This window comes from Saccopteryx leptura, chromosome 7, assembly GCF_036850995.1.
Source record: "Saccopteryx leptura isolate mSacLep1 chromosome 7, mSacLep1_pri_phased_curated, whole genome shotgun sequence".
Lineage (NCBI taxonomy): Eukaryota > Metazoa > Chordata > Mammalia > Chiroptera > Emballonuridae > Saccopteryx > Saccopteryx leptura.
The window spans coordinates 44,362,892-44,390,797 of NC_089509.1; the positions used below are offsets into that span (position 1 = coordinate 44,362,892).

Below are 27,906 nucleotides of genomic sequence, written 5' to 3' on the forward strand. Positions count from 1 at the left end.
TCGTTCGTTCCCTTGTCTGTGTGGCAGCTGTGGCCCTGGCCATTCTGTCTAGAGCAGATGTAGCAGTCTGGAGACCACCGTAATAGCCGGGTCTTAGCTGCGTGCTGAGAACAGTGGCTGTACGTCTAGGCAGGCATGTGTTTGCCTGGAGAGGCGAGGGGGAAGGAATGGGAGACTTGATGGTGAGGCTCCCTTACCAGAGCTCTGCAGAGAGGAGTGGGCACTCTCAAAGGTGTGCCCGTGTGACTTGGTGTTCACCTCAGCTTTGAAAAACTGGCTCGAATGCAGTTGTCTAGTGAGTCCTGAACCTGGCTAGTTCACTGGAGCCACTTGTGGTTCAGATTTCTAACAGACCTCCTGAATCATTCACTGTCAGTGGGGCCCGAGCTTCTGTATTTTTTAAAATTGATTTGGAATGGGTAGCCAGGTTTGGAAGCTGCTGGTTTGCCAATTGTTCCTGTGTGTAAGTGGGGTCAGCCCCAGGCAGCCCCAGCAGAAGGATGTGTGTGCGACTTAGAAAACTCTTAAGAGGAAGGGCTCTCCCCGTTTTCTAGTAAACTGTTCTTGGCAGCCCTGGAAAGCTGAATTTGAAATACAGATGTACAAGCAGATGAGTGAAAGGATTCCATTACAGAAATAACAAGGGACAGGACTTGATCAAAGCAGTCTGTCAGTCTATTTTATTTGGTTCTTCTGTTTATGCCGATTCCTTATCATTTGCTTATTCTCACACTTGAAAGTTAGCTACACAAAAACTAATAGGTATTGAATACAATTTGGATGTTTAATTTACATGCAACTGTATAGAAAATGTTAGAGGGCGATTTTTCCCAGTTGAAACTCAGAGTGAATGAAGTGCGTAACTTGCATTCCGCTTTATATTTGAGAAATCATGATTAGAGTGGAATGTTAATATGGTTAGCTGTGGTGAGACAATATTGACATTGTTGCTAAGATATTTTACCAGACAAGTCATTGAGGCTGCTGTTTCAAAAATGGAGCAATGATGTGTGTGTGTGTGTGTGTGTGTGTTGATGATGGAGGAGGAATATAACAAATAAAATGACAGAGGCAGAAAATGTAAAGTCATCTCATTCTCTCCGCACTCCCTGTCTCACCAGTGCAGGCTGGAAAAGGATCTTGTTAAATAGCCACATGTACACAATTGATTTAGTCTGCTTCTTTCTAGACTGTGCACTGAATTGATTGTATTGCATTTTTAATGTGTTTTTGTGGGGAAGAAACTTTAAAATGCTGCCTAGAAACTTTGAGGCATTTTCTCCCCAAATGTTTATAGACCCCATTTTCCGTGTAAGGAGTTGAAATAAGATAAATGGTAGCAGCTCCCTTTTATTCTTGCTCTTGTAATGAGGCCCGTTGGCAGCCAGCTGTGCTGACGGGACTGCCGGAGTTTGGATGTGAGCAGTTAGTGAGGGGGTGGTGTACTGGGTATGATATTGTTCTAAAAGCCTTTTCCCTCCACTTATTTTTCCACCCCCAAAATGTCAGCTTGTCCAATATGACAGAATGTTCCCGATGATTATCACTCAGAGAAACATGACTTGTTAATTCTCTGTGGATGATAGAATTTCTTAAACATCAAACAGCCTGGCCTGTAGTGGATAAAAGCATTGACCTGGTATGCTGAGGTCATAGGTTTGAAACCCTGGGCTTACCTGGTCAAGGCACATTGGGAGTTTATGCTTCCTGCTCCTTCCTCCCTTCTCTTTCTCCTCTAAAATGAATAAATAAAAAAAACAAACAAACAAAAAAAAACATCAAACAGTACTTCATGCTTGGTCCACGCCTTGGTTTGGGGATCTACAAGGTGTGGGGAGGCAGGCCAATATGGTTCCATGATTAAGAAGACTGACTGTGGGCTTAGGCTGCCTACCTGGGTTCAGATCTGGACTTTTTACTTATAGGCTGTGGGAGTCGAGAGAACTTACTTGGCCTCTTCAAGCCATAGTTTCCTCATCTGTAATAAAGGAGCACTATAATAAATGACAGCACTTACTTTATATGGAATAAGATACATAACTAAGTTCCTGTATATCGTGTGCTTAGCAAGGTGTTTGGTGCACAAAGTCAGGCTTAATCATTATAAGGGCAGCTACATTCGATGAACATTACATTTACAGCTAAAATAGAACTCAACATAAATCCTATGTGTTACTTGGTTATCACTTCATGGGAAGTTCAGGGTAAGTGATCTCTGGCAATTACGGTGGGGTCCACATGTAACTGAGATAGAGAATGGCTCTAGGAGTTGGATATCCAGTGTGTGGTTGTAGCCCTAGGGCTGCCCCATGCGCCGTCCACATAGATGGGAGACATGCGATGTGGAGGCGCCACCCTCATCATCCTCATGTCACCCTCCTCCCCAAGAAATTTATATGGAAAAAGTTTTCTCTTAAAAGGGTATATATTCAGGTGGGGGTTGGGGAAAACGTGAATGTTAAGAGGATTAATTGGTTGGAGATTGAAAGTTAAAAGCAGAGAAGTCAGTGTAGACAGAGCCAGGACAGCAAGGCTTTTTAAATTACTTTGAAGCACCATATGGTAAGGAACTGGATCTTGGAACACAGGGCGGCTGGAGGAGGAGGAAGCCAGTACAGAACTTCACTATGAGAACAGTCAATGAGAAAGAGAATCCGACCTCAGTGAAGCCGGGGAGAGATGCTCTGGAGAGTTTGGGCGAGACAGGCGAGGGCAAGTCTAAGTCCAGGAGGTTGAGTAAGACCAATAGGCAGTCAAAATGCCTGCATGTGAAAAAGCAGGGACTCGCTAGAGGCTGGTGTGCGTGCGTGCTTGTGCGTAGGCGTGTGTTTGGTGCTTGCTGGGAAACCTGCAAGTAAAAGGAGATGGATACAAATTTATGTTTCAAATAAATGTTTAATGGAAAATAAAGTTTTATAAAACATTCTCATTATAAAAATATCAGAATATAGGTCAGGCTTAAAATGTAAAAGAAAGGGAAAAGAAAAGCATCCATACTTCCACCCTCTCAAGAATCACCACCACCTTGCGTTTTGTACAACTTCCTTTTCGCTTTTTGTGGCACATATTATTTTCACCGTCTTCATAAGGCATATACAAAGCTGTGCGTGTGACTTAAAGGGTTATTCCACATGTTTAAAAAAAATGTTGACCATATGGTAAACTCAAATTTTTCTTTTTTGTAACTTCCATTCCTTGGCAGTGAAAATGGTCATCGTGGTACGTACCTGTGCTTTTTGAGGAGGGAATGGGGAAAAGAGCTTTCTCTGCTCAGTGTCACAATCATGTAAAACATGTTAGCCATTGTTAACAAGTTCTGGCACAGGGTGCTGTTGTTTTCAGAGATTCTTTCTGCACTGTGGGGTGAAGAATATTGTTAGAAAAACACATTTCCTGCATGAGAAGGACATGGAAGCAGAAGGGGGCCTGTTGAGTGAAGCATTTGAAGGGCTTGGTTTATAGTTTCTTGCTTTTAAAAAAAATTATAATGTCCTCACTGTTAAGTAATTAAATTTGATTCTTTAAAAAAAAATTTTTTTTTTTAATTTTTATTCAGTGAGTGGAGAGGAGGCAGAGACAGACTCCTACATGAGCCCTGACTGGGATCCACCTGGCAAGCCCACTAACGGGCGATACTCTACCCATCTGAGGCATTGCTCCGTTGCTCAGCAACCAAACACTTCTTAGGGCCTGAGGCAGAAGCCATGGAGCCATCCTCATTGCCCAGGGCCAACTTGCTTCAATGGAGCCATGGCTGCAGGGGGGAGAATTGAGGGGGAGGGGTGAAGCAGATGGATGCTTCTCCTGTGTGCCCTGATGGGGAATTGAACCCTGGACATCCACATACTGGGCCGACAACACTCTACCACTGAGCCAACTGGCCAGGGCTTAAATTTGACACTTAAGTAGCATTTTCTCAAAAAATGTTAAATAGGGCGTATGTTTTATAAGCCTTTGAGTATCTGAGAATGTTTTTTGGTTGATATTGCAGTTAATAGAAAACTCAGTTTGGTTTTATATGGTCTGATCATGCCATATGCTCCCTCAGGTTTTGTAGATTTTTTTTTTTTTTTACTTTTGGCTTTTGATGTTAGAACAGAGAAGTGTTGTGGGTGGAATTGTGTTCTCCAAAAAGATAACACTGAGATCCCAACCCTCAGTACTTGTCAAAATGACCTTATTTGGAAGTATGGCCTTTGCTGATGTGGACGAGCTCATGCTGGAGTACGTGGGCCCTAATCCAGAGTGATGGATGTCCTTAGGAAAGACAAGCCATGTTGATGGGTAAACAAGTGTTTTTAGGGTTGCTTGCTTGTATTGAGGCAGCACCATGTGTGTGTAGTTTATGGGAGTCTGTGGGTGCTGGCCCTCAGGGTGGCAGATTGCAAAGCGCAGATTGCCTTCCTGCTTGGGAGGGGCCACTGTGTGCTGTTGTTTACTGGAGAAGGGGATTTTTTCCCTCAGCTGGTTTTGGCTGGAGAGTGCAGAGAGAGAGAGAGAGAGAGAGAGAGAGAGAGAGAGAGGAGAGAGGGAGTGCTGAGGGGCTTGAGAGCCCTGAGATTTTGGCCTGCCCTGTTTGGCTGGGGAGTGGGGAGTGCTGAGGCCTGTGAGTCCGAGTGAGTCCGGAATGCTGAGGAGCTTAGGAACCCTGCTTGTTTGGTCGTCCCCCATTATGAGACTTGAATAAATTAGAACGGCCCACCATTTTCTGGCTGCACAGTTCCTTTACCATCTGCCCGAATCCCATGCGAACCTGCAGGACGGCGGCCACGGCCCCTGGCCTTACACGTGTACACAGATAATTCCCCGTGATTAGGGAGGCAGAGATTGGGCACAAAGCAATTTCCTGTGATTAGGAAGGCAGATATTGGAATAATGTGTCTATAAGCCAAGGATCCAGAAACTAAGATAAAGTTGTGGACCAGATTATCCCCTAGAACCGTAAAAGAGAGGATGAGCCCTGCCCAACCACCTGGTTTTGAACTAAGAGCCTTCAGAAATGTGAGAATACATTTCTGTTGTTTAAGACACCCAGTTTGTGGGGCTTTGCTGTGGCAGCCCCAGGAATTCATGCAGGAAGGCTGAGGGCAGTTAGTTGGGATCCAGGTTCTGATTACTTTGGAAGTCTCTGTGGTTTTCTGATCCATTATTATTGTTATTTATACTATATACTTCCTTGGGTGCTTGTGATAATTTTTTCTTAAACAATCAACTGAAAGTTTTGCCAGGATGAGTTCAGGTGTGAGTCTCCTTCAGGGAAACAGCCTAGAACATAGTGGGTCCTTTTAGATTTGCCAACCTCAATTCAAAAAAATAGTTTTTGTTTTCTTTGAGTTTTAAAAATTAACTTATAGCCTTCTTTCTTCTCTGAAACATCTTTTGTTTTCTATATTTATAATCTTTTTTCACATGATGAAGATGTTTGACCCTGTCTCTGCAGCCTGGGGGGGCCTCTTCAAGCTTGTTTATCACCGAGTGGACCTTCAGAGATGATCATTCTACTCTCTATGCCAGAAACCTGGATCATAATTTAGCTATTGTCTTTTCTTTTTCTTTTTTTTTTAGCTATTGTCTTTTCTTTCCTCCTCTTTAATTTAGTCTAACCTCCAGATAGAGTTAATCAAAAAGGAAACACCCTATGAAAGGTAGGAAGCAATGTTACTCTGTATTCTACTGAGGGTGCCAAGTAATTTACTGAATTCTTTTTTGTGTGTATGACAGAGACAGAGAGGGAGAGAGAGACAGCTAGAGTGACAGATATGGACAGACAGGAAGGGAGAGAGATGAGAAGCATCAGTTTCTTCGTTGCGGCACTTTCATTATGCATTGATTGCATTCTCGTATGTGCCTTGACTGGGGGGCTACAGCAGAGCGAGTGACCCCTTGCTCAAGCCAGCAATCTTGAGCTCAAGCTGATGAATCTGCTCAAGCTGGCGACCTCGGGGTTTCGAACCTGGGTCTCTTGCATTCCAGTTCAATGCTCTGTCCACTGTGCCACCGTCTGGTCAGGCATACTGAATTCTTTTGTCAGTCTTCTTCTTTTGAGTTTTCAAGAAGATATTCCTGTTCCTTTTACTGATAAGCTATGTTTTCTCAGTCTTTCACTATTTATTGTCTTGGAGTTTTTGGGGGTTGGGGTAGTTTGGCTTTTCATCGGAAGAGAGATGGTCTCATCGGATCACAGTCTGTGTGGAACAGAACCTCATTCCACCCACTTGCCAAGTTAGGTCATAGCAGGTGGCCCATTTAGACTTCACATCTACATATGGCTTAATCCTAGGAAATGCAAATTTAAAATATTTAGAGGAACTGTATGCACACAAAGACATAAGACATATTAAACTGCATAACTTGATTCCCGTTCCCAGTTCCTGCTCCCGGAGTCAGCCACTGCACCGGTTCCTGTGTGTCCTGGGCCCCTCCGTGCATGTGCAAGTGTGAATGTTTACACATGTTTATGTATAAACATTGTGCACATGCACAGATACAGAGACACACACGTGTATTATATACACACTTACACTCAAGGAATGCACAGTTTGGATAATGGAAGCCTGTTTTAATCATCTGAGGATTGGCTATTCCCTCAAGTTCCCTTTCTTTTTCATCTCTCCCACCTTTGTCTTGTAGTATGAACACGGATCTTCCCTCTGTGGTTCTCAGCTGCAGCTGCACGTGAGAATCGCCCGGTGAGCTTTCACAGCCAGTGCCCAGGCCGTCCCGCAGACCCGCCGGGACAGGCTCCCTGGAAGGGCCCAGCTTCTTCCTGTGCGGGGACTGGGAACTAACTCATCAGGGCCAGCAGCAGCCCGCCTGGCAGATCTCAGAATCTGAGTATAGAGGGTCCGACAGAACCCGGTATTGAGCACACCTGACAGGGAACCGTAGGATAATGAATCCTGTGCAGATTTACGGTGACCCCTGCCAGGTTGCTTTGCCCACAGCTGCCTCACTCCTTCACCCCGGACCAGGCAGAGTGGCAGGATTCCTTATTCAGTGCATGCATCTGGGGCAGAGGTGGCAAGCCCCAAAGCAGGGGTCCCCAAACTACGGCCCGCGGGCCACATGCGGCCCCCTGAGGCCATTTATCCGGTCCCCGCCGCACTTCTGGAAGGGGCACCTCTTTCATTGGTAGTCAGTGAGAGGAGCACATTGACCATCTCATTAGCCAAAAGCAGGTCCATAGTTCCCATTGAAATACTGGTCAGTTTGTTGATTTAAATTTACTTGTTCTTTATTTTAAATATTGTATTTGTTCCTGTTTTGTTTTGTTTTTTTTTACTTTAAAATAAGATATGTGCAGTGTGCATAGGGATTTGTTCATAGTTTTTTTTATAGTCCGGCCCTCCAACGGTCTGAGGGACAGTGAACTGGCCCCCTGTGTAAAAAGTTTGGGGACCCCTGCCCCAAAGACTGCAGGAGCTAACGAATTTACAGTACAAAGTGATATGAGAAGAAACTAGGGTGCTTGATGACTGAACGTCTCACGGATCCACCTTCCTTGTATGGTAACAGCATAAGGTGTGACTGGAAGAAAATTAATGCTCACCAGGCCTGGGCGCCTCCCCATTGCCGCGTTCCAGGAGCGCTGCGGAGCTAATGAACCAGCCAGCACGGAGAGTGAAAATAGATGAGGGAACAGCTTTCCTCCGGTGGCCCAGAACTGCGTGGAGACCTACATGTACTATTTTTGGTTTTTCCTATTAAATATACAAGGTGACGTAATGTTGAAAGGTCTATGTCAGTAGCCTTTGCTCAGGGGAGTGTTATCGAGAGAATGGACTCTGGGTGGGACTGCCTGGGTTCAGGTTTAGCTCTGCCATTTGCCAGGCTCCTCTGGCAAGATGCTCGATGCTTTCTGTGCCTCAGTTTCCTTACTGACGGGGGGGGGGGCATAATATTAGCACCTACTTCATGAGGTGGTTGTGAGGATCTGAGAGCATAGATATGAAGAGCCTGAAACCTGTCCTAACACATAGTACATCTTTTAAAAACAAAAGCATATTTTGTTTTAAAGTTACCCCTCTGGGGCTTGGGAGTGGGAGTTTTTCAGAGGTCACATATTGTTAAAACTCAGCAATTCTGCATGGTGGACATGCCTTCAAGGGAAAACTTCAACAGAGAGAAAAAGCCAGTTTGTTTACTCATCATCTGTTTCAGGATAAAGTACATTTTATTCTATAAGCATTGAGTATTAAGAATAAACTGTGAAGCCTGACCAGGTGGTGGCACAGTGGATAGAGCATCATCTGGGATGTGGAGGACCCAGGTTTGAAACCCTGAGGTCAGCTTGAGCGTGGGCTCCTCTAGCTTGAGCAGAGGCTCCCCAGCTTGAGTACGGGGTTGCTGGCTTGAGCGAAGGGATCATAGACATGATCCATGATCCCGTGGTCACTGGCTGGAAGCTCAAGGTTGCTGGCTTGAGCAAGGGGTCACTCGCTCTGCTGTAAACCCCCCCCCCCTTCATCAAAGAGCATATGAGAAAGCAATCAATGAACAATCAGGAGCCACAAGGAAGAATTGATGCTTTTCATCTCTCTCCCTTCCAGTCTGTCCCTCTCTCTCACACTCTGTCAAAAAACAAACAACAAACCAACAAACAAAAAACTGTGAAGATAGTATTTACTGATTTCTATTTAGAACTCACTTTTGGTAGAGTTTTGAAGACAAAAGGCTAAGCTTGTCCTATTGACCAGGGTTTTTTTTGTATTCTGAGGGTTCGCTGCTTTGTTGCCTCTTCGTGGTATTGTTTGAGAATTAGTCACGACTGCGTGAATAATGTTTTGGAAAATTGCTTTCTTGGATACATTAATCTTTCTTTTTGAAAATGTGCAGTCAGTCTGGCTGGATACTTGGGGAGATCCTATAAGATGAAGAATGGTTTAAAGTGCTTTCTTTTTCAGAGAGTGCCTTCTAAAGTCTCTAAAAATGATATTAGATCTTGTGGGAGGAAATCTTTTCCAATTTTCTAGGTTTCTGTAAATCTATGTGAGTTATATGGTTGTAAAACCTTTCGTTGGAAAATGTGTTTAAGAAACATCCGTGTGCTCCCAGGCAGGGACCGCGTAAGAGATGCCTAACACATTTAACGCCCTAGTTGAGTGTATCGCCCAAGCCCCGTTTTCTGGAACTGGATAAACAGAACATCTCTTCTCTTTCTATTCTGAGCTTCCATTTCCCCCTCCTCCACCCACTTCAACGGCACAGTAAATGGAAATCTTATTTCCTGCATCTGCAGACCTATTTACCTGAGTGTCTGAGCTCACCCTTGCCATTCTCAGGTCTGCTCTTTCTGAAATGTGCTTTTCCTTTCATCTCCCTGTCTCCATTGCCCTCGTTTTTTTTTTAAAGCCTTCTCTAATCCTGCACTCTGTGTACTTGAGTCTGTAACGTTGGACATTGCCATTCTGCAGAGCCCCCTTTACACATGCATTACCTCCCAGATGCGCATTTTCTTTCATTATGCATTTAAATCCCTTTTCACAGTCCGTTATAGTGAAAAAAAAAAATAAAGAGCTATTATCAAAAGCCCTTTCTGCTGATTTAAAACGCCTAATTGGATGGCTTCATCCTCTTTGATAATTCCATTATCTTTGCAAATTGTGACTTGGACTTACAGTTCCTGTGTGTGTGTGTGCATATTTACTTATGTTTATTACAAAAAGAAAAAAGAGGAGTGTGTGTGTGTAAATGACCAAAACCGTGTGTGACCTGTATAGCAAAAATGCGCTGACCCCTTATAGGTTTAATTCATTTAAAACATGTCTGTTTGGGGGACCTCCTTTTTTGTCAAAGTAGTTTTAAGCCGTGTAGAGCAGCAAGTATGTCTGAGCCTGGGCCAATCAGCTGGGGAGACTGTGGGGGGAAGTTCCAACTTTCTCCTCATGGTTAACCCTGTGCTCCAGCTTTCTGTCTGTGAAACGATGTGACTGGACTAGGAGCTCTCTGAGATTAACAGCGTGTGGGGCCGTAGGTGAGTGTCCGTGGTGTGTAAATGTTCCCTGGGAAACACCTGCCAGTGGAGCAGGAGGAGGCCTGGTAAGTCACTCAGGGTTGATATTGCTGTTGATGTCGTGGTTTTCCTACCCTGGCGAGGGCGCATCGTCCTACCTGGTCCCAGTCTTTCTGCCACCGCAGCAGGAAGTGTGCTGCTCACCACTTTATTGAGGTAGAAATAATACAGATCACAATGATAAGACTCAATTCAAGGTTCAAGGAAATGTACTCACCGTGCTGGTTGTTGCAGTGAAATGTTTTTAATTCTTCTTAGACCTCTTTAAGTATCTGCTGAGGAAAGTTAAATCAACGAGTGACTCTGGTGTTATGTTGCCCAGACCAATAGTGTCTAGTTCTCATGGATGCCCCTGAGAGATTTTTGCTTTCTGCTACTGGCGTCGTCTGCAACTTTGCAATGCACTTGGACTGACTTTGTCCTCATGCAGTTAAAGCACCAGGCTCAACAGCTTCTGTCTTTAGATTTTCAGCCATTGGGTCACCTCACGTGCTTTGTGCCACCTGTTCATATATAAAACTTCCCTCCCTTGCTAACAAAAAGAACCTGGAAGTTAGGGATTTTTTAACTGTGTCTACAAAACAGACCATCAGAACAACATGTTTGGGACTGATCTTATAGTGTGAAATCAAAGTAAACTTGAAATAAAAACCCTTCCTCCCCAAACCCCATCTTGAAGTCCCGTTTTATTGTTGACCACATAACATCAAAGAGCTGGGGCCCAGCTGCTCCGAAGTCCGGAGGTCCCCATGGTTATGGCATGCGTTGGGAACTCACCCTTACCAGACTTGAAGTTAATGAAAATATTTGTTTTGCTTGATATTAACAAAGTGTATGGGCAGATATTGTAATTAGGAAACTCTCATACTCCTTTATCCTTGATCCCCAATTTCTCTTGTATCCCATTAAAGAATACTAAGAATTGAAGAAAATAAACCCTTTCCCAGTATTGAATTTTACTTTTTATTCTAGTATTGTCACAATAGATGCATTTCTCCCTAATTCTGTGTCCTCATCCAAATAAAGGGACTTGAAATCAGGGTGGTGTTTTGTTTTTTGTTTTGTATAGGTCAGAAATACCTAGGTGTGAGTAGGGAAAACGGTGCCTTGTCCCAGCGCCTGCTCCTGCCAGGCTGTCCCCGTCATCTGACTGCCCAAGTCGGGGATTCAGGAAGTGTGAGGGCCACCGTGGGGCAAGGTGGCACTCTTCAAATCATACGGAAAGCCAGGGTCACCTCTTCACAGTCACACCCTCACACATCATACGTCTGTAGCCGCCTGGGGTTGGGGGCTATGGCCTTAGTGTTTTCCAAGTTCTTGTCTGTCCCCTAGTGTTTCTTGCTAAACGTTTACCCAGGAATCAGGTGACCAGGCGCCATCCTTGCAGGCTCAGCAGCCGTTTGTAATCCTACGATGTCAACAGCGTGGTGGTTAAGGACTGGCCGGGAGAGCCAGATAGTGGCCCAGAGAAAATAACGGTCCCCTCTGCTTTCACTGGTCTCCTTGGGGTAGTGGGCATTTGGCACAGTGGGGGTAGGGCTTAGGGTGTGCACCCCCAGCTCTGCCTCCAGAGCCGTTTCACTGCCAGACAGTTGAACAGATGGGGATGGTGACCTTCACGCCCTACCTCAGAACCTCAGGAGGGAGTGTTTTTACAAAGATTTCAGGCTTGGCCATGCTGGTGTAAGACTAGCTCCCAGGTCCGAGGATTGGAGGTAGTGGTATCTTCAAGTGCAGCCTCAGGAAGCAGGGTGGGCGAGGGCTGCATGAGGACCAGAGTAGGGGCCTGCGGTTCACACGGAGTGAGAAGGTGGGAGGCCCACTTCCTTCCATCAGGGACAGGACAGTATTTGTCTTAGATGTTTGTATGACTGTCCTTATTTCTGAAAATTCCTAGTAATTTTTTTTTCAAATATCAGTCATTTGGGCATTTAGTGATAACTCTTTAGTTTCCAAGTTTATTAAAACCCTCTCAAGCACAGCCGGCCCAGGTGAGACTGAAATTACCTTACTGATGCTGCCAACTTACCAATGAGTATACCATGGCTTTTCTGTGCACAGCTCTGATGGCATGAGCTTGTTTTATTTATTTTATTTTATTTTTATTTAGTGGCAGAGACAGAGCCAGAGAGGGGGGCAGATAGGGACAGACAGGAAGGGAGAGAGGTGAGAAACATCAATTCTTCGTTGCGGCTCCTTAGTTGTTCATTGATTGCTTTCTTATATATGCCTTGACCGGGGGCTTCAGCAGACCGAGTGACCCCTTGCTTGAGCCAGCAATCTTGGGCTCAAGCTGGTGAGCCTTGCTCAAACTACATGAGCCCACGCTCAAGCTGGCAACCTTGGGGTCTCAAACCTGGGTCCTCCACATCCCAGTCCAGTGCTCTATCCACTGCACCACCACCTGGTTAGGCTGCTTGCTAGTTTTAAACAGCGCCCCCCTCAGGTCTGTGGAGTGGTGACTCCTACTTTTTTACCATACCGCCTAACATGGAAAGCAAGCACAGGGATGTAATTTGAACTGGATAGTTTCGGTAGCATCCCCTTAGAGCCTTGTGCACAAAGATCTGCCAGAACTGAGCTCCTGCCTGGCTAGACAGCTTTCAGTTCCAACCCAGGCCCTGGTTTTTCAGAGTCTAGAAGCCACGGTAAGGGGCACTTACTTGGACGGCCTTTGTCAGAGAGACTACTTTGCTTGTGGAAAACTGTTTAAAGCTTTCCAGTTCTGCTATATATTACTTAAAGTTTGAAGATGTTTTTAATCTTCAAGGTAATGCTTTTCCTCCTCCTCTGCTTGCACTTCCTCAGTCTCGGTTGCTTCTCAGTAGAGGGTGGTGGAGGAGGTGATGGACAGAGAAACAATAGAAGAGTGAGCCTGTGATCTGAGTACTTGAGGATTGGATTGGCTGGGTGGGGTTTTTTTTCTTTGTTTTTTTTTTCACTGAGGCTGGTCCTAGCCTGCATATTCCCTTCTGTGTCTACCTTCTTCACTGTAATTGCTGCCTCTATATATTTTCTTTGGCTCTGTTAACCCTAGGGCCCTGGTCGGCAAACTGCGGCTCGTGAGCCACATGCAGCTCTTTGGCCCCTTGACTGTGGCTCTTCCACAAAATACCACGTGCAGGCGCTACCTCAATAAGGAATGTACCTACCTATGTAGTTTACATTTAAAAAATTTGACTCTCAAAAGACATTTCAATCATTGTACTGTTGATATTTGGCTCTGTTGACTAATGAGTTTGCCGACCACTGCTCTAGGGTGTTTAATTTCTTAACAGTGAATTTGTTCTTAAGTTCGTTTAGTAATAGAATGCCAAGGAGAACCTGCTTAATAAGTGAGCCCTAGTTCCAGTCTCATGACTAAGGGTTTGGGATGGTTGAGTTGTAGGAAGGCCCAGCCTCTGCCTTGAGGAGTGTGAAGTGGACCAGGTAAGAGAAGAGATGCATAGGGCTGGGGAGGAATGTTGAGGTAGGCTCAACCCTTGGACATTTTTCTTGGAGAGAAGTGATGAGAGACCAGAGAGTTGCAGAATGGATATTAGTGTTTAGATCTATTCTACTGATAACCTATGCAAAGCAGAAACCCTCTCCCTTAGTTTAGGCTGAAATCAAAGCCTCTTGTGGGTCGTTCATACTTGATCTAATCTCAGATCTGGACCCATTGTTATGAATGAAACCAGACCAGTTGCTGTGGTGCAGAAAAGGGTATGAGGCAGTTTGTTGATGCTTGAGTGGTAAAACTTGTATTTTTCCTCACAGGGTGTAGAAAGTCATAAGAGTGGTAGAGGAAAAAACGTTGTTAATATTCAACACATTGCATGTGTGATATATGGGGATTCCATTCTAAGAACATTCTCGGGAATTAAATTTGCTTCTACTTGTAATGAATGATCTAACCTAAAGTTTTCTCTCTCCACTCCAGGAAGTGACTTTGGTCCAGAGACTTCCCCTCCAGTCCTGCCCCCTGGCCATGGTGGCGACTTTTCTGTGAACAGTCTTCCTATAGCAGAGGACAGCTATAGGGTAAACTTGGCCAAAGGTGTCTCCATGTCTCTGCCTTCCTCACCTCTGCTGCCGCGACAGTCTCACTCGGTGCAGTCAAGATTAAACAAAAAATCCCCAGGTAAACAAACAAAATGGCACTCACACCAGCGAGGTGTACACATAATACATGTATTGAAATGAAGCAAAACTAGTGCTTGTAAGAAGGCTGGGAGCAGGTTTTTCTTTGTTCCACTAACTTCTGGAAGACAGAAATCTTTTTTAAAATTCTGATTTGACTAGATTCATTTCCTTAGTTCAGTCTGTATATGAAGTATATTGATTATCCAGGCCAGCTTTTACAAAGTTTCAAGATCTTGTTATCAGTATTAATGTAACTGTCAGTTTTGTTGTTTTCTTGCTCATGAATTAGGGAACGCTTTAATCTGAACACATTTGTGGTGCATTTAAAGGTTTTGGATTTTGGCAAATGTAATCTGATAACAGTTATTACTACCAAGTGTCATATACTGATGTATTTTCCTTGATCATATCACCCAGCATTTGAACAGCTATAAAATTTAATTGTTGTGCAGTGGATAAAGCATTGACCTAGAACGCTGGGGTGGCTTATTCAAAACCCTGGGCTTGTCTGTCAAGGCACATATGGGAGTTGATGCTTCCTGCTCCTCCCCCCCTCCCCCTCTTTCCTCCTCCCCCTCTTCCTCTCTCCTCCTCCTCCTCCCCCTCCTCCTCCCTCCCCTTCCCCCTCCCCTTCCCCCTCTCCCTCTCTTTTCCCTATCCCCCTCCCCCTCTCCCCTTCTCCTCCCCTCTCCCTCTCCCTCTCTCTCCCCCTCTCTCCCCCTCTCCTTCTCTCCCTCTCTTCCTCTCTCCCTCTCCCCCTCTCCTCCTCCTCTCCCCCTCTCCTCCTCTCCTCTCTCCTCTCTAAAATGAATAAAAGAAGTTAAAAAAAACTTTTTTAATTGTTTGTAGAAATGCAGACTTATAAAGTGTTGAGGGAAAGGGACTCATGATTACTTGTTTAAAGTGTTTTCATTTTCCTCATGTTTACCAACTTTTTATACTTAAAACGTTACCAGCAAAAACCCAACATTACTCAGCTTGAAGAGGTTATGAATCAGATGTGAGGAAAGCCTTTCTAAAGTGCTGATACCTGGAGTCATAAAAGTTCTTTGATCTTCTTTTAGGTTTGCTGAGTGTTTGTTTACTGAGGGTGGGGTGATTTGGGGCTTTGATTAAATGGTCAGAGCAGATTCTTCTCATTTACCCGTAAACTTGTTTGTAATTAGTTTAAAATGTGCCCAGGGGCTGTAAAATTGGAATCTTTTTTCTGGTTCCCTAAATATTTGTATTTCTTGGTGCCTTGCATCATTTCTGAATCATTTAGTGGATATTTGCAGTTTGTGGGGAGGTAGAATTAAGAGGGCAACTCTTAAGGCTTTGAATGTTAGAAATGGTCTATGAATTGGTGAGAGTCCAAAATATTTTATTGTTCTAGAACTTTCTTATTTTGGACAACATTGTTTACAATCTGGTCATTAGCTGGAACTTGGAAACCTTTTTGGTATGAAGCGATTTCCTGTGCCAAGGAATTTGACCTGTTTATCAGCATTTGGGAAAATTCCTGGAATGTCCTTTCTTTCTTCTCTTTGCCTTCCCCCTAAGGTTGTATCTCCCTCGGATTTCTTCTCTTCTTTTAAAGCATAGTTTCCATACCACGTTTCTTGCGGGCTACCTCGCTGGAATTACTCCCTTTCTATAAGTTGTGCACAGCATTTGGCTTTATCTGTTAGCCACATCCTTTGTCCTTTTTCCATTGAATTCATATGTTTATATACTTCCCAGGCCTGATGACTGAGGATGGGTACCTCATCCATATAAAATAGATAACGGAGAATTCCGAACCCAACTGGACTCTTACGGGACCTCAGTTGAGGGTAGCGCCCAGTGCAGAGACTTGATTGTTCGTCCAGTTTTCTCTCCTATAGCCTGTGCTACTGGAAATGACTTACTGCTTCAGTCTTAGGACAAGCACACACTTGAGAGACTAGAAAAAACTGCATTTCAGATATAATTTCATTATTAATAACAAATTCAATGTTTGTTTTAGTAGGACTTAAATCTTTTTCAATGTGTATTTTTCCAGCTTTATTGAGATACAGTTGACATACACACATATATACACAATTTTATATCTGTATATATTGGGAAATGATTACAGCAGGGGTCCCCAAACTTTTTACACAGGGTGCCAGTTCACTGTCCCTCAGACCGTTGGAGGGCCGGACTATAAAAAAAACTATGAACAAATCCCTGTGCACACTGCACATATCTTATTTTAAAGTAAAAAAACAAAGCGGGAACAAATACAATATTTAAAATAAAGAACAAGTAAATTTAAATCAACAAACTGACCAGTATTTCAATGGGAACTATGGGCCTGCTTTTGGCTAATGAGATGGTCAATGTCTGGTTCTATATTTATCACTACTAGCCGTAACAAGTGATATGATGCGCTTCTAGAACCGTGACATGTGTGTCCTGCGTCACCGAAGTAGTACTGTACGTGAGCGACACTGCGCTTTGGGGTGCCGCCATATACAGTACTCCAGGAGCACCAATGAAAGAGGTGCCCCTTCCGGAAGTACGGCAGGGGCCGGATAGATGGCCTCAGGGGGCCACATGTGGCCCACGGGCCGTAGTTTGGGGACCCCTGGATTACAGTAAAGTTAGTTAATACACCTGTCACCTGACATAGTTACAATTTATTTGTTTGTTTATTTAGTGGCATTTTAGCAGGACCTTAGGTAGCGATGGGTGGCATGACCAGCCTAGGAAGTGTGGCTGTCCAGAAGGGTAGCGGCTATAGGCATATCCACAGGGAAGTTCCTGACAAGGCCTCATTCCTGTGTCCTGACCAAATTACATAATCTTTGGTTTTGAGAAACTGTCCTAAAGTTTGTTTTTTCCCCATAAGAACAAAATTAACTTATACTAAATTCTTTGCAAGCTTTATGAATAGAAGAAACTAGTTCTACAGCATTCAACCTTTTCATCGACTGAGAAAAGTATTCTCCATATTAGATGCTTTTGGCCCAGATGGTAATTAAATACACTAAGCAGATTCTTCTCTAGCAGAGCAGCGCTTGTGTCGGGCCCAAATTGGTGCAGCAAATTAGTGTCTCACAGTGGTACTTTGGCTTTATTATCTTCATCATTTTAATTTGAAAAGGAAAGGGCAGAGGAGTTTGCTTAAAAATGGCAGTGACTCAGAATACATCAGACAAATAAACAGCATTTTTCCCACAGTATCTAACACAGAGATTTCTGTTTAAGCCACATTTGTTGGAAAACTCTGCAGTGCCCTGATGTTCTACCTGCCTATAAAAATAGCTGACACACGGTTGTGAACGTGCACTGGGTTTAAAAGTAGCCATCTATTTAAAAAGGCAGCGCTGTTGTTAACCACACTGTATATACGGTGTGCTCTGGTGCAGCCCCGCCCGTAGTTTTGGAGAGCTCCCTGCTGTTCCCCCCACGCCAGCATGATCTTGCCATCTTTCAGACCCAGCTCTGACATTACCTTGATGACTTTTGTTCTCATTTTTATGCATTCATTGGCTACTTCTTATATGTGCCCTGACCAGGCATCAAATCTGCAACCTTGAGTATTGGCATGACATTAACAAACTGAACTACCTGGCCAGGCCTTATGTTCTCATTTTTAAAACAAGACCCCCTTTTTTCTCTTTTAGAAGGTGCTTAAAACAAACAAAAGAAAGAAAAAGAAAACCCCAAACCTGTTTTACTTGTTGGATAGAAACTCTTCACTAATTGAGCTAATCAAGAAACTGTCAAGGACCAAAACTATTATTCTAGCAAAGGTCAAATACTATAAACCCCTGTAATAAGCACTCACACAACCTGTACTAATGAAAGTTTGTACATGGTGGTTAGTTCCTGGGCCTGGGAACTCTAGGCAAGAGATAATTTTATTAACCTTGAAATGCTGTGATGCAATCTTGTGACCCTGAATTTATGTGATTTTCTTTTTTTTGTTGTTTTTCTTTTTGTTACAGAGACAGAGAGAGAGACACAGAGAGAGGGACTGATAGGGACAGACAGGAAGGGGGAGAGATGAAAAGCATCAATTCTTCATTGCGGCACCTTCATTATTCATTGATTGCTTTCTCATATGTCCCTTGGCCGGGGGGCTACAGCAGAGTGAGTGACCTCTTGCTCAAGCCAGCGACCTTGGGCTTCAAGCCAGCGACCTTTGGGCTCAAGTCGGCAACCATGGGATCATCTATCATCTCTATAATCCCATGCTCAAGCCAGTGACCCCAGGCTCAAGCCGGTGAGGCTGCACTCAAGCTGGATGAGCCGTGCTCAAGACGGCTAACCTTGGGATCTTGAATGTGGGTCCTCTGCATCCCAGTCCAATGCTCTATCCACTGTGCCACCACCTGGTCAGGCGTGATTGAGTTTATTAAATTCCACTGCTGTTGCTAATTGTTACTTTTATTTCCTCTCCTACTCCCTGGCTCCATTTGTTTACTGTATTTCCCGATGTATAAGACCCACCATTTTTCCAAAAATTTGGTGTCTAAAAACTGGGTGGGTCTTATATAGTGGTTATAGATTTTTTTACTTGCATTTCCTGCTTTTTCACGCAGATGAGGAGTTGGATGAATTTTATGATGATAAAGCAAATTCAATAACCTTATATAATAGTTTGTTTCAAATTTCGGATCCCAAAATTAAGGTTTGTTTTATACATGGGGAATATATAGTATATATGGTATATCTTTTATTGCTAGTGAAAAGATGCAGTTTTCCACTACTTTCAAACCTTTTTTTTCTCTTTAATGTGAGAAATGGGTAGCCTGACCTGCGGTGGCGCAGTGTGTAAAAGCGTTGACATGGAACGCTGAGGTTGCCGGTTCGAAACCCTGGGCTTGCCTGGTCAAGGCACATATGGGAGTTGATGCTTTCTGCTCTTCCCCACCTTCTCTTTCTCATCCCCTCTCTCTAAAATGAATAAATAATTTTTTTTTTTTTAAAGGTTTTAATGTGAGAAATGGGTAGACAGTGAGTCAGACTCCTACATGTGCCCTGACAGGATCTACCCAGCAATCCCGTCTGGAGCAGATGCTCAAGTATCAAGCTATTTTTAGCACTTGAAGCTGATGCACCCAAACCAACTGAGCTGTCCTCATTGCCCAGGACTAACCCTTGAACACATCGAGTCACCGACTGCAGGAGGGAAAGAGAAGCAGATGGTTGCATCTTCTGTATGCCCTACCTGGGAATTGAACCCAAGATGTCCATACACTGGGCTGATGCTCTATCCACTGAGTCACTGGCCAGGGCCCAAACTTGTTTTTTCTAAATGGAAAAACATTTTCTGGTAATGAAAATAAGGACCAGTATCCATTAAAGTAGTTCTGTGGCTAGTGCAAGCCTTTTTGGATTAAGAATTCATTAACATCTGTAATGTATCCTTTTGTCTTAGAAGAGCCAAGCCCATTTCCTGTGGTTTATTTATTAGTAATATCATTAGTTACTTTATATTTGGATTACATTTCCCAGGTCACTTTAGGCTCATTATGAAACAATCAAAAGATACTGCATGAATGAGAAGCAACCTTTTAAAATACTCTGATGGCTAGGACAGCAGATGGTGACAAGTGGGTGATACTGTTTTTCTCCTCCTTGCTTGTATGGGGTGACTGGGTCCTGCTAGCTCTTTGCACCTTTGCTGCTTCCAGTTCCAAGTCTGTCTGTGTTGACAGAGCTGATGTAGCAGTTTTGAAAACCCCTCTGGCTGGCTGTTTCTTTAAGGGAAAAAACCTCAAAGCAAAGCTGACAGCTATAAAGTGGAAGTCATTCTGCCCTTTGATTCTTGGACCATGAGTTAATGTCTGCCAGGGCCCACCCTCTCTCACCCTCCCTCCCCCTCCCTCCCCCTCCCCCGCCCTCCTTCGCCCTCCCTCACCCTCCCCCACCCTCCCCCACCCTCCCTCACCCTCCCCCTCCCCCACCCTCCCTCCCCCTCCCCCACCCTCCCTCACCCTGCAAGAGTGTTTCTTGTAGAAAATTGGAAGTCCCAGCATAGAGGCAGAACTACTCTTAGCATTTAATTTTTGTAGTTTTTTTAATCTACTCAACCTAAACCTGAGACCACATGTGCTCTGCCTTTGTTCACTTAATATTTATATCATGAGTAATTTCCAGAACTTGATAATTATTGTCCGTTGTTTTGGTGTTCCATAATTATTTTTAACTAATTTCCATTTTTTAATTTGTTCTTTTATAGTTTTTTTTTTTGTTTTTATTAAATGCCTATGACTTTAATTTTTTTTTTTTTTTTTTTACAGAGACAGTGAGAGAGTCAGAGAGAGGGATAGACAGGAACAGAGAGATGAGAAGCATCAATCATTAGTTTTTCGTTGTGCATTGTGATACCTTAGTTGTTCATTGATTGCTTTCTCATATATGCCTTGACTGCAGGCCTTCAGCAGACCGAGTAACCCTTGCTTGAGCCAGCGACCTTGGGTTCAAGCTGGTGAGCTTTTGCTCAAACCAGATGAGCCCACGTTCAAGCTGGCGATCTTGGGGTCTCAAACCTGGGTCCTCAGCATCCCAGTCCAACGCTCTATCCACTGCGCCACCGCCTGGTCAGGCTGACTTTAATTTTTTTTTATTTTTATTTTTTAGGCTGACTTTAATTTTTAAAATTGAGTTTATTGGGGTGACACTAGTTAACATAATCATACAGGTTTCAGATGCCCAATTCTACAACACATCTCTGTACACTGTATTGTATGTTGAGTTTTTAATTTTTATTGTGGTAAAATACACGTAAAATTTACCAACTTAACCCTTTTTAATGTACAGTTCAGTAGTGTTAAGTACATTCTCATTGTTAGGCAACCTCTCTCCAGAACTCCCGATGCGAATATTTTTGTTAAGTAATTTTTTTTTTTTTTAATTTTATTTTATTTTATTTATTCATTTTTAGAGAGCAGAGAGACAGAGAGAGGAGAGAGAGACAGAGAGAGAGAAGGGGGGAGGAGCTGGAAGCATTTACTCCCATATGTACCTTGACCAGGGTTTCGAACCGGCAACCTCAGCACTTCCAGGTCGACGCTCTATCCACTGCGCCACCACAGGTCAGGCTGTTCAGTAATTTTTAATACACAAGAGTGCCAGGTTCCCAGAAGTGGAAGTATTGAACTAAGTGGACTACATTTTTAAAGCTTCTTGATACATACTGTCTAGTCACTTTCCAGAAAAAATATATTGATTTTTTTTTTAAACTTGATTTTAGAGAGAGAGAAAGAGAGAGAGACAGGAACATCAATCTGTTCCTGTAGGTGCCCTGATCAGGGATTGAACTGGCGACCTCTGCACTTTGGGAAATAACCAGCTGAGCTATTCGGCCAGGGCTGATGTAGTGATTTCACATTTCCTCTAGCATTCTTTGAGAGGCTTTTATTTGTGTGTGTGTGAACCCCTTCCCAGAACAGTCTTAAATGGATGGTGCAGGTGGGTGCTTTGTCAGGCCGAGTTGTGGACTACTGAGATGTAGGAAGGGGAGGCCGAGAGGAGTCATTCTGTAACCTTCCTTTTTTGAACTTCTCTTCTGTCTATACTTCTCAGACAATTTCCATTTATTTTTCTTTCCACAACCCTGTCAGGGGAATCATCACAGCTGAGTCAGATCAAGTTCATGGTCAGAACAACATTCAGTTGGCTTCCAGTTTTAGCTACAACCCCGCAGTCTGTTTTGTGGTGAGAATCACAGACAAGTTACAGTTGGCAAGGCCGCTGCAGCACATGCAGTCCGGCCTCCTGCAGACAGGGAAGCAGAGACTGCTCCTCTGCACGGACATCGCTCCAGTACATTCTGATTTAAAGCACACCAGGTACGGCCTGGATGTGGGGTGTCTTAAAAGCTTTCCAGGTGATTCCAATATGTAGCAAAAGTTAAGGAGCATTGATAAAGAATGTGATTATGTCATAATTTCTTTTCAGTGAAGGTAAATACATAGGTATTTGTTACCTTTATTTTCTAAATTTTAGAAATGGTATTTGAGGAGGAAAATGTATCACAGAAATGTACAGAATAAAGATACAGTAAATGTCAGTTTCCTCTGTACACCCAGAAAGAGCTACTTTGACACTTGGGGGCATGTCTTTCCTGCCTCGTTTCTGTAGAGCACACAGTGATGGAGTTCCCACTTCCCAAGCACTGGACAAGGAAGAGGTTCCCAGTTTTCCACTAGATAAAGAACAGCATAAGGACATTCTTGAATATTGATATTTAAAGACATCTCCGGTATTTCATTAAATAGATTGTAAAGTGGGATCACTGAATGAAAACTTATTAATGTTGAGAATGAATATTTATATACTTACTGGTCCCTTATACTTTGGGGGGTTATTTTTGTAATAGTTGTCCTCTGTTCCACTGGGGCGAGATGTCTTTCTTACTGAGTTATCACAGCTTTCTTGTTTGTTTTATGACCAACAGTCATGTACGTACGTTTCTAAAAAAATTTCCCAGTTCATCATTTTCCATTAATTAGGTTTATGCTGTTTTATGACTCACAGAAATTTTTTGTTTTCTCAATTTAAATACTTTTCCATTGTGATTTATCCCATTGGATTTTTAAAAAGCAGCTTTATTAAGATATTTTGCATACCATATAATTAATTCAGTATGGTTTTTTTTTTTAGCATTTTTATAGGGTTGTACAACTGTTGTCACAGTCTAATTTTAGAACATTTTTATCTCCCTTAAAAAAATTCTCATTAAAACACACTTCACATTCCTTCCTACCCCCCCCCCCCCCCCCCCCCGCAAGCTCCTACTTTTCCCAGTTTCAAGTAACCACTAATTTGCTTTCCATCTCTACATTGGGTCTATTCTGGGCATTTCATATAAGTAGAATCATACAATAGGTACCATAGTCTTTTGTGACTGGCTTCTTGGATGTAACAATGTCCTCTAGGTTCATCCCTGTTGTGGCATGTGTCACTACTTCATTCCATTTTATTCCCAAGTATTTTATTCTGTATACATGCCACATTTTAAAAATTCTTTCTTCAATGTGTGGACACAGGGTTGTTCTACTTTTGCCTATTATGAATAATGCTGATGTGAACATTTGTGCATATATTGTTTTCGTGTGGCTGTATGTATCATGTTTTTGGGTAGTACCTAGCCGTGGGATGGCGGGATCATGAGGTAGCTCTGTGTTTAACCCTTTGAAATACTACATGGCTGTTTTCCAGAACTGCACTATTTTGTATTCCCACCAGCAGGGTATGAGGTTCCCAGATCTCCACACCCTTGCACTTGTGGTCTCCCTTTTTTATTGTAGCCATTCTGGTGCATATAAACTGGTATCTCATTATAGTTTTATAATGAAAACCTAAGAATTCTTGTACAAGTTACACAATATGAAAATATTTTCTTCTGTGGCCTTTTTTTTTTGTATTCTTGATACTATTGTTTGAAGCCCCATTTTTTTTATGTAGTCCAATTTATTTATTATTTTGTTGCTGTCTTTTGATGTTGAATCTAAGAAACCATTGCCTAACCCAAGGTCACGAAGACTTTACACCTTTGTTTTCTCCTAAGAGTTTTATAGTGTTAACTCTTACATTTAGGTTTGTAATCCTTCTTGTGAGTTAATTTTTTTGTGTATGGTGTGAGGTTGGAGCCAGATTCATTCTTTTGCGCATGGATGTCCAGTTGTCCTAGCAGCATTTATTGAAGATATAATTCTTTTCCCAGTGACTGGTCTTTGATTGACCGAGTCATTGCTGTGCCCTGAACCAGCTCCTTTGTTCCACTTACCCTTTACTTGTTCCCTAGGCTGTGGTCAGAAGTGCCCTGTCAGAGCTGGCTGCAGGCATGGCTGGCTTCTCTGCTTCGTCCAGCCTTCCTTTTCCCTCAGGGAGACGTAACGTCGCACTGCAGACATCTGCAAGGGTCACTCTGCATCCTTCTCCGTCTGCCCTGACGTTCTATGAGCTCCTTATCTTCTTTTCTCCTTGGAAGCCTGGGACATGGGCTCTAGTCACTTCAGTTATCCTTGTAGGGGCATAGGTATGTACCCGTTACTGTGAATAGGAGTTTAGTAGTAGACATTCATCAGCTCCATGGATTGGTTGAAAAAAACTAATGGACACTGCATTTTAAATATAACGCTACCTTAGCCTGACCAGGTGGTGGCGCAGTGGATAGAGTGTCAGACTGGGACGCAGAGGACCCAGGTTTGAGCACAGGGTCGCTAGCTTGAGCATGGGATCATAGACATGACCCATGGTTGCTGGCTTGAGCCGGAAGGTTGCTGGCTTGAAGCCCAAGGTCACTGGCTTGAGCAAGGGGTCACTCACTCTGATGTAGCCCCCCTGGACAAGGCACATATGAGAAAGCAATCAATGAACAACTAAGGAGCTGCAACAAAGAATTGATGCTTCTCATCTCTCTCCCTTCCTGTCTGTCTCTATCTATCCCTCTCTCTGTCTCTCTCTGTATCTGTCACAAAAAAATAAAATTAGAAATAATGCTACCTTACATTTATAAATGAGAGAACGCCTCCTCCCTATCTAGAGAGAAGGGATACTTTAAGTTTGTCCCTCTCTCCCAGGGCTTCGCTGTCATCAGGCAGTGAGTAGGGAGGTGTGTTTTCAACCGGGTTTGCAGCCGCCTTCTCAGCCCTGCTGTTCTACGCTCCTGTCACTCTCCTGTGTTCTTAGGCTGTTGGCGTTTCTGCTGTGTTTCCCGCCACCTGAGGTTGATGATGACTGGAGGTTCTCTTCAGTCACACTTGATAGCAGTGTCAGCTGCACCTGTGGTAGTGTCAGGTGGTGGCTAGAGCAGACCCAGTCCCATTCTTAAACACAAGTGTTTTTATCTGCAGAAAATTGATGGGGGCAGCGGTGGTGGATGTCTTCTTTTTGATCCTTTCTGACTCACAGAGAAGCAGAAGCCCATGCAAGCTTTTATTATATCTGTGTCTAAGGTAGGTGAGCATTAGTGTAAAGTAGGAATAGACAGAAGGAAAGACTGCTGTTCCAGCTTGACTCCTCCATTTGTGAGATAGGACTGTGTGTGCATCAGCAGGAGCGGCTAGCTGTGTTCCCGGCAGAGGGCAGGGTTGTGCAAAGCCTGGAGGGGAAACTCAAGTGAGCACGGAATGGAGATCTCCAGGAGAGGGGCCAGTACACACTAGGGCTTCACACAAGGGGGAAGGGGACCACTGGGAAAATCTTCATTGGTGGGGCTTGGAGTGTTGAAACTGGTACGTACACTTTGCCTCTGAGGGCTTATGTAGAGAATGAGCTAACGGTGTTGCACATGGAACCCTTTCTCTGCACAGGGGTTTTTTTTTTTTTTGGTCTGGTTGGTGGTTTTTAGTGAGAGAGAGACAGACAGAGATAGGACGGGAGAGAGATGAGCAGCATCACCTTGTAATTGTGGCACTTCAGTTGTTCATTGATTGCTTTCTCATATGTGCCTTGACAGGGGGATGGGGGAGCTCCAGCCCAGCCAGTGACCCCTTGCTCAAGCCAGTGACCATGGGGTCATATCTGTGATCCCACGCTCAAGCTGTCGACCCAGTGCTCAAGCCAGCGACTTTGGGGTTTCAAACATGGGTCCTCAGCATCCCAGGTGGACACTCTGTTCACTGTGCCACCGCCAGTCAGGCTGCACAGGGGTTCTGAGAAATACACTTGAAGAAACTCTTCCAAGGAGGTGCGTCTTTCTCACTTTTGTTACCAACAGAGTCCTCTTTTATTAATCAGAGGTCCTGACCGGTTCATAATGAGTTCACTGAGTTTACTTTTTATTATTTTTAAGTAGATTTTATTTATTTATTTATTTATTTATTTATTTATTTATTTATTTAGAGAAGTTTCAGGTTCACAGCAAAATGGAATGGAAGGTACAGAGATTTCCCAGGTACCCTCAGTCCCCACGCACGCACAGCCTCCTGCATTACCAACGCCCCCCACCAGTATGGTGCACTTGTTAAGTCAGTACACCGCACTGATGCATCTCTATCACCCAGAGTGTCCGTAGCTTACCTTCGGGCCCACTATTAGGGTTGGACTTCTGTGAGATTGGACAAATGTATAATGACATGTGTCCATCATTATGATATCACACAGAAAGTATTTCCGCTGCCTGAAAATCCTCTGTGCTTCCCCATTTGTCCTTCTCTCTCTTTTCACCCCAAACCCAAACCCCTGATCCTTTACTGTTTCTGTAGTTTTGCCTTTTCCAGAATATTGCATAATTGGAATCATACAAAATATATCTTTTCCATGTTAGTTTCTTTCCCTTAGTAATAGGCATTAAAAGTTCCTCCATGTCTTTTCATGGCTTGTTAGCTCAGCTCTTTTTAGCACCCAATTGTCTGAATGTGCTATAGTATTTTTATTTGTTGACCTACTGAAGGGACATCTCGGTTACTTCCAGGTTTTGGCAATTTTGCATAAATACTTGGTGCAGGTATTCTTGTGGACATAAGTTTTTAGTGCTTTTGGGTAAACACCAAGATGCACAGTTAGTGGATTATAAGTGAGTTTAGTTTTGTTAGAAACCGCCAAACCGGAAGTTCGTTAGAAACTTCCGAAGTGGCCGTGCCGTTTGGCATTCCCACCAGCAGGGAATGAGAGTTCCTGCTGCTCCACAGCCTCGCCAGTGCTGGGCGTTGCCAGTGTTTTGGAGTTTGGCCATTCTGATAGATGTTTCCTCATCTGGGAGATGGGGGTAATAATAGTGCTTCTCTTGCAGGGTGAGTGAGATTCCAATGAAAGGTAGGCTGTGAAGCACAGGTCCTGGTCCCCAGGTTCTCTTCCAGGGAAACCATCTTCCTTAGAGCCCGTCTTCAGTTTTCTCATCTGTCTCAGTGGCCAAGAATAGACTCCCACAGTCTCCATCCTCTCGACTCTTTATTATCAGCCAGGTACCCTCCGGTGGGATGTCACCCTCGGGCCTGTGTGTCTTCTGGTAAGCGCGTGTCTTCTTGCTGTGCGGCAGGCTGTGCTCCCTGCGAAGAGGGCGTGCGAGCCTCATTGCCGCCGGGGTGCTGATTCCAGCTCTGCCACCGCTACTTGTGTTACTCATCTTCCTTTGGTTGCACGTGATTTGTTTTTCAGATTTTATGTTTGTAAAAGTGCCCTGGGAGGGAAGCCAGCTCTTAGAAGTCACTAGTGCTGTAAGTGCAAAACTTTAAGAGAGCAGTAATTCTCAGCAGAGAAACAAAATTTAGGTAAAGCAACAAGGTGAGCTAGCCCGTGGTGCCCTGCCGCAGTAATTCCTGAAGCTCCCACGAACTCTCTGTGAAATGAGACAGGGACTCGTGACGCTGAAGGAAAGTGCTCCAGAAATGGTCCAGGTGTGCTCAGCAGGCAGTGAGAGCAGAACTCCAGGGGACGCTGAGCAGTTCCGCATCGCCTGAAACTCGGCAGGAGAGCAGTGGCAGAGTTGCTCCTGACACAGGAAAGAGGTAAGGTCAGTGGGCAAGGCAGCCACCTGTGTGTCAGGCCATCCCTTACAGTCCCCATAAATGCCACATGCAGGTGCACTGCCCTCAGGTGGCACAGCTGGTTTTCTTCTGCCATTAACACGGTTTGCTATGTATTGTGATGAGCACCAGATGAAGTAGACTGCTTGTACTTAGGTCTGTGTTGTACCCGAAATACGTGCCTTCTACACCCAAATCCCATGATGTGAGGGGCATGTGTGGGCCGGGACTGGCTGAGGGCGCAACAGATGCGTCTCTCGCCCTCCAGAATTGTCCCCATCTTGTGGAGCACATGTCGTTGAATACAAGTAAGGAATTGTGTCCGGCTCATAACTTCAT

General features: G+C 43.9%; 1 protein-coding gene across 4 annotated transcripts in view; it reads left to right on the forward strand.

The window, feature by feature from the left end:
* TANC1 (tetratricopeptide repeat, ankyrin repeat and coiled-coil containing 1) overlaps positions 1 to 27,906 on the forward strand; it is a 261,224-nt gene that overhangs the window by 105,703 nt on the left and 127,615 nt on the right. For all 4 annotated transcript variants that reach the window (XM_066346733.1, XM_066346736.1, XM_066346734.1 and 1 more), the window contains one exon: positions 13,935 to 14,135. In XM_066346733.1, the coding sequence (XP_066202830.1) occupies positions 13,935 to 14,135 (201 nt within the window). The remainder of the gene's footprint in view (positions 1 to 13,934; positions 14,136 to 27,906) is intronic.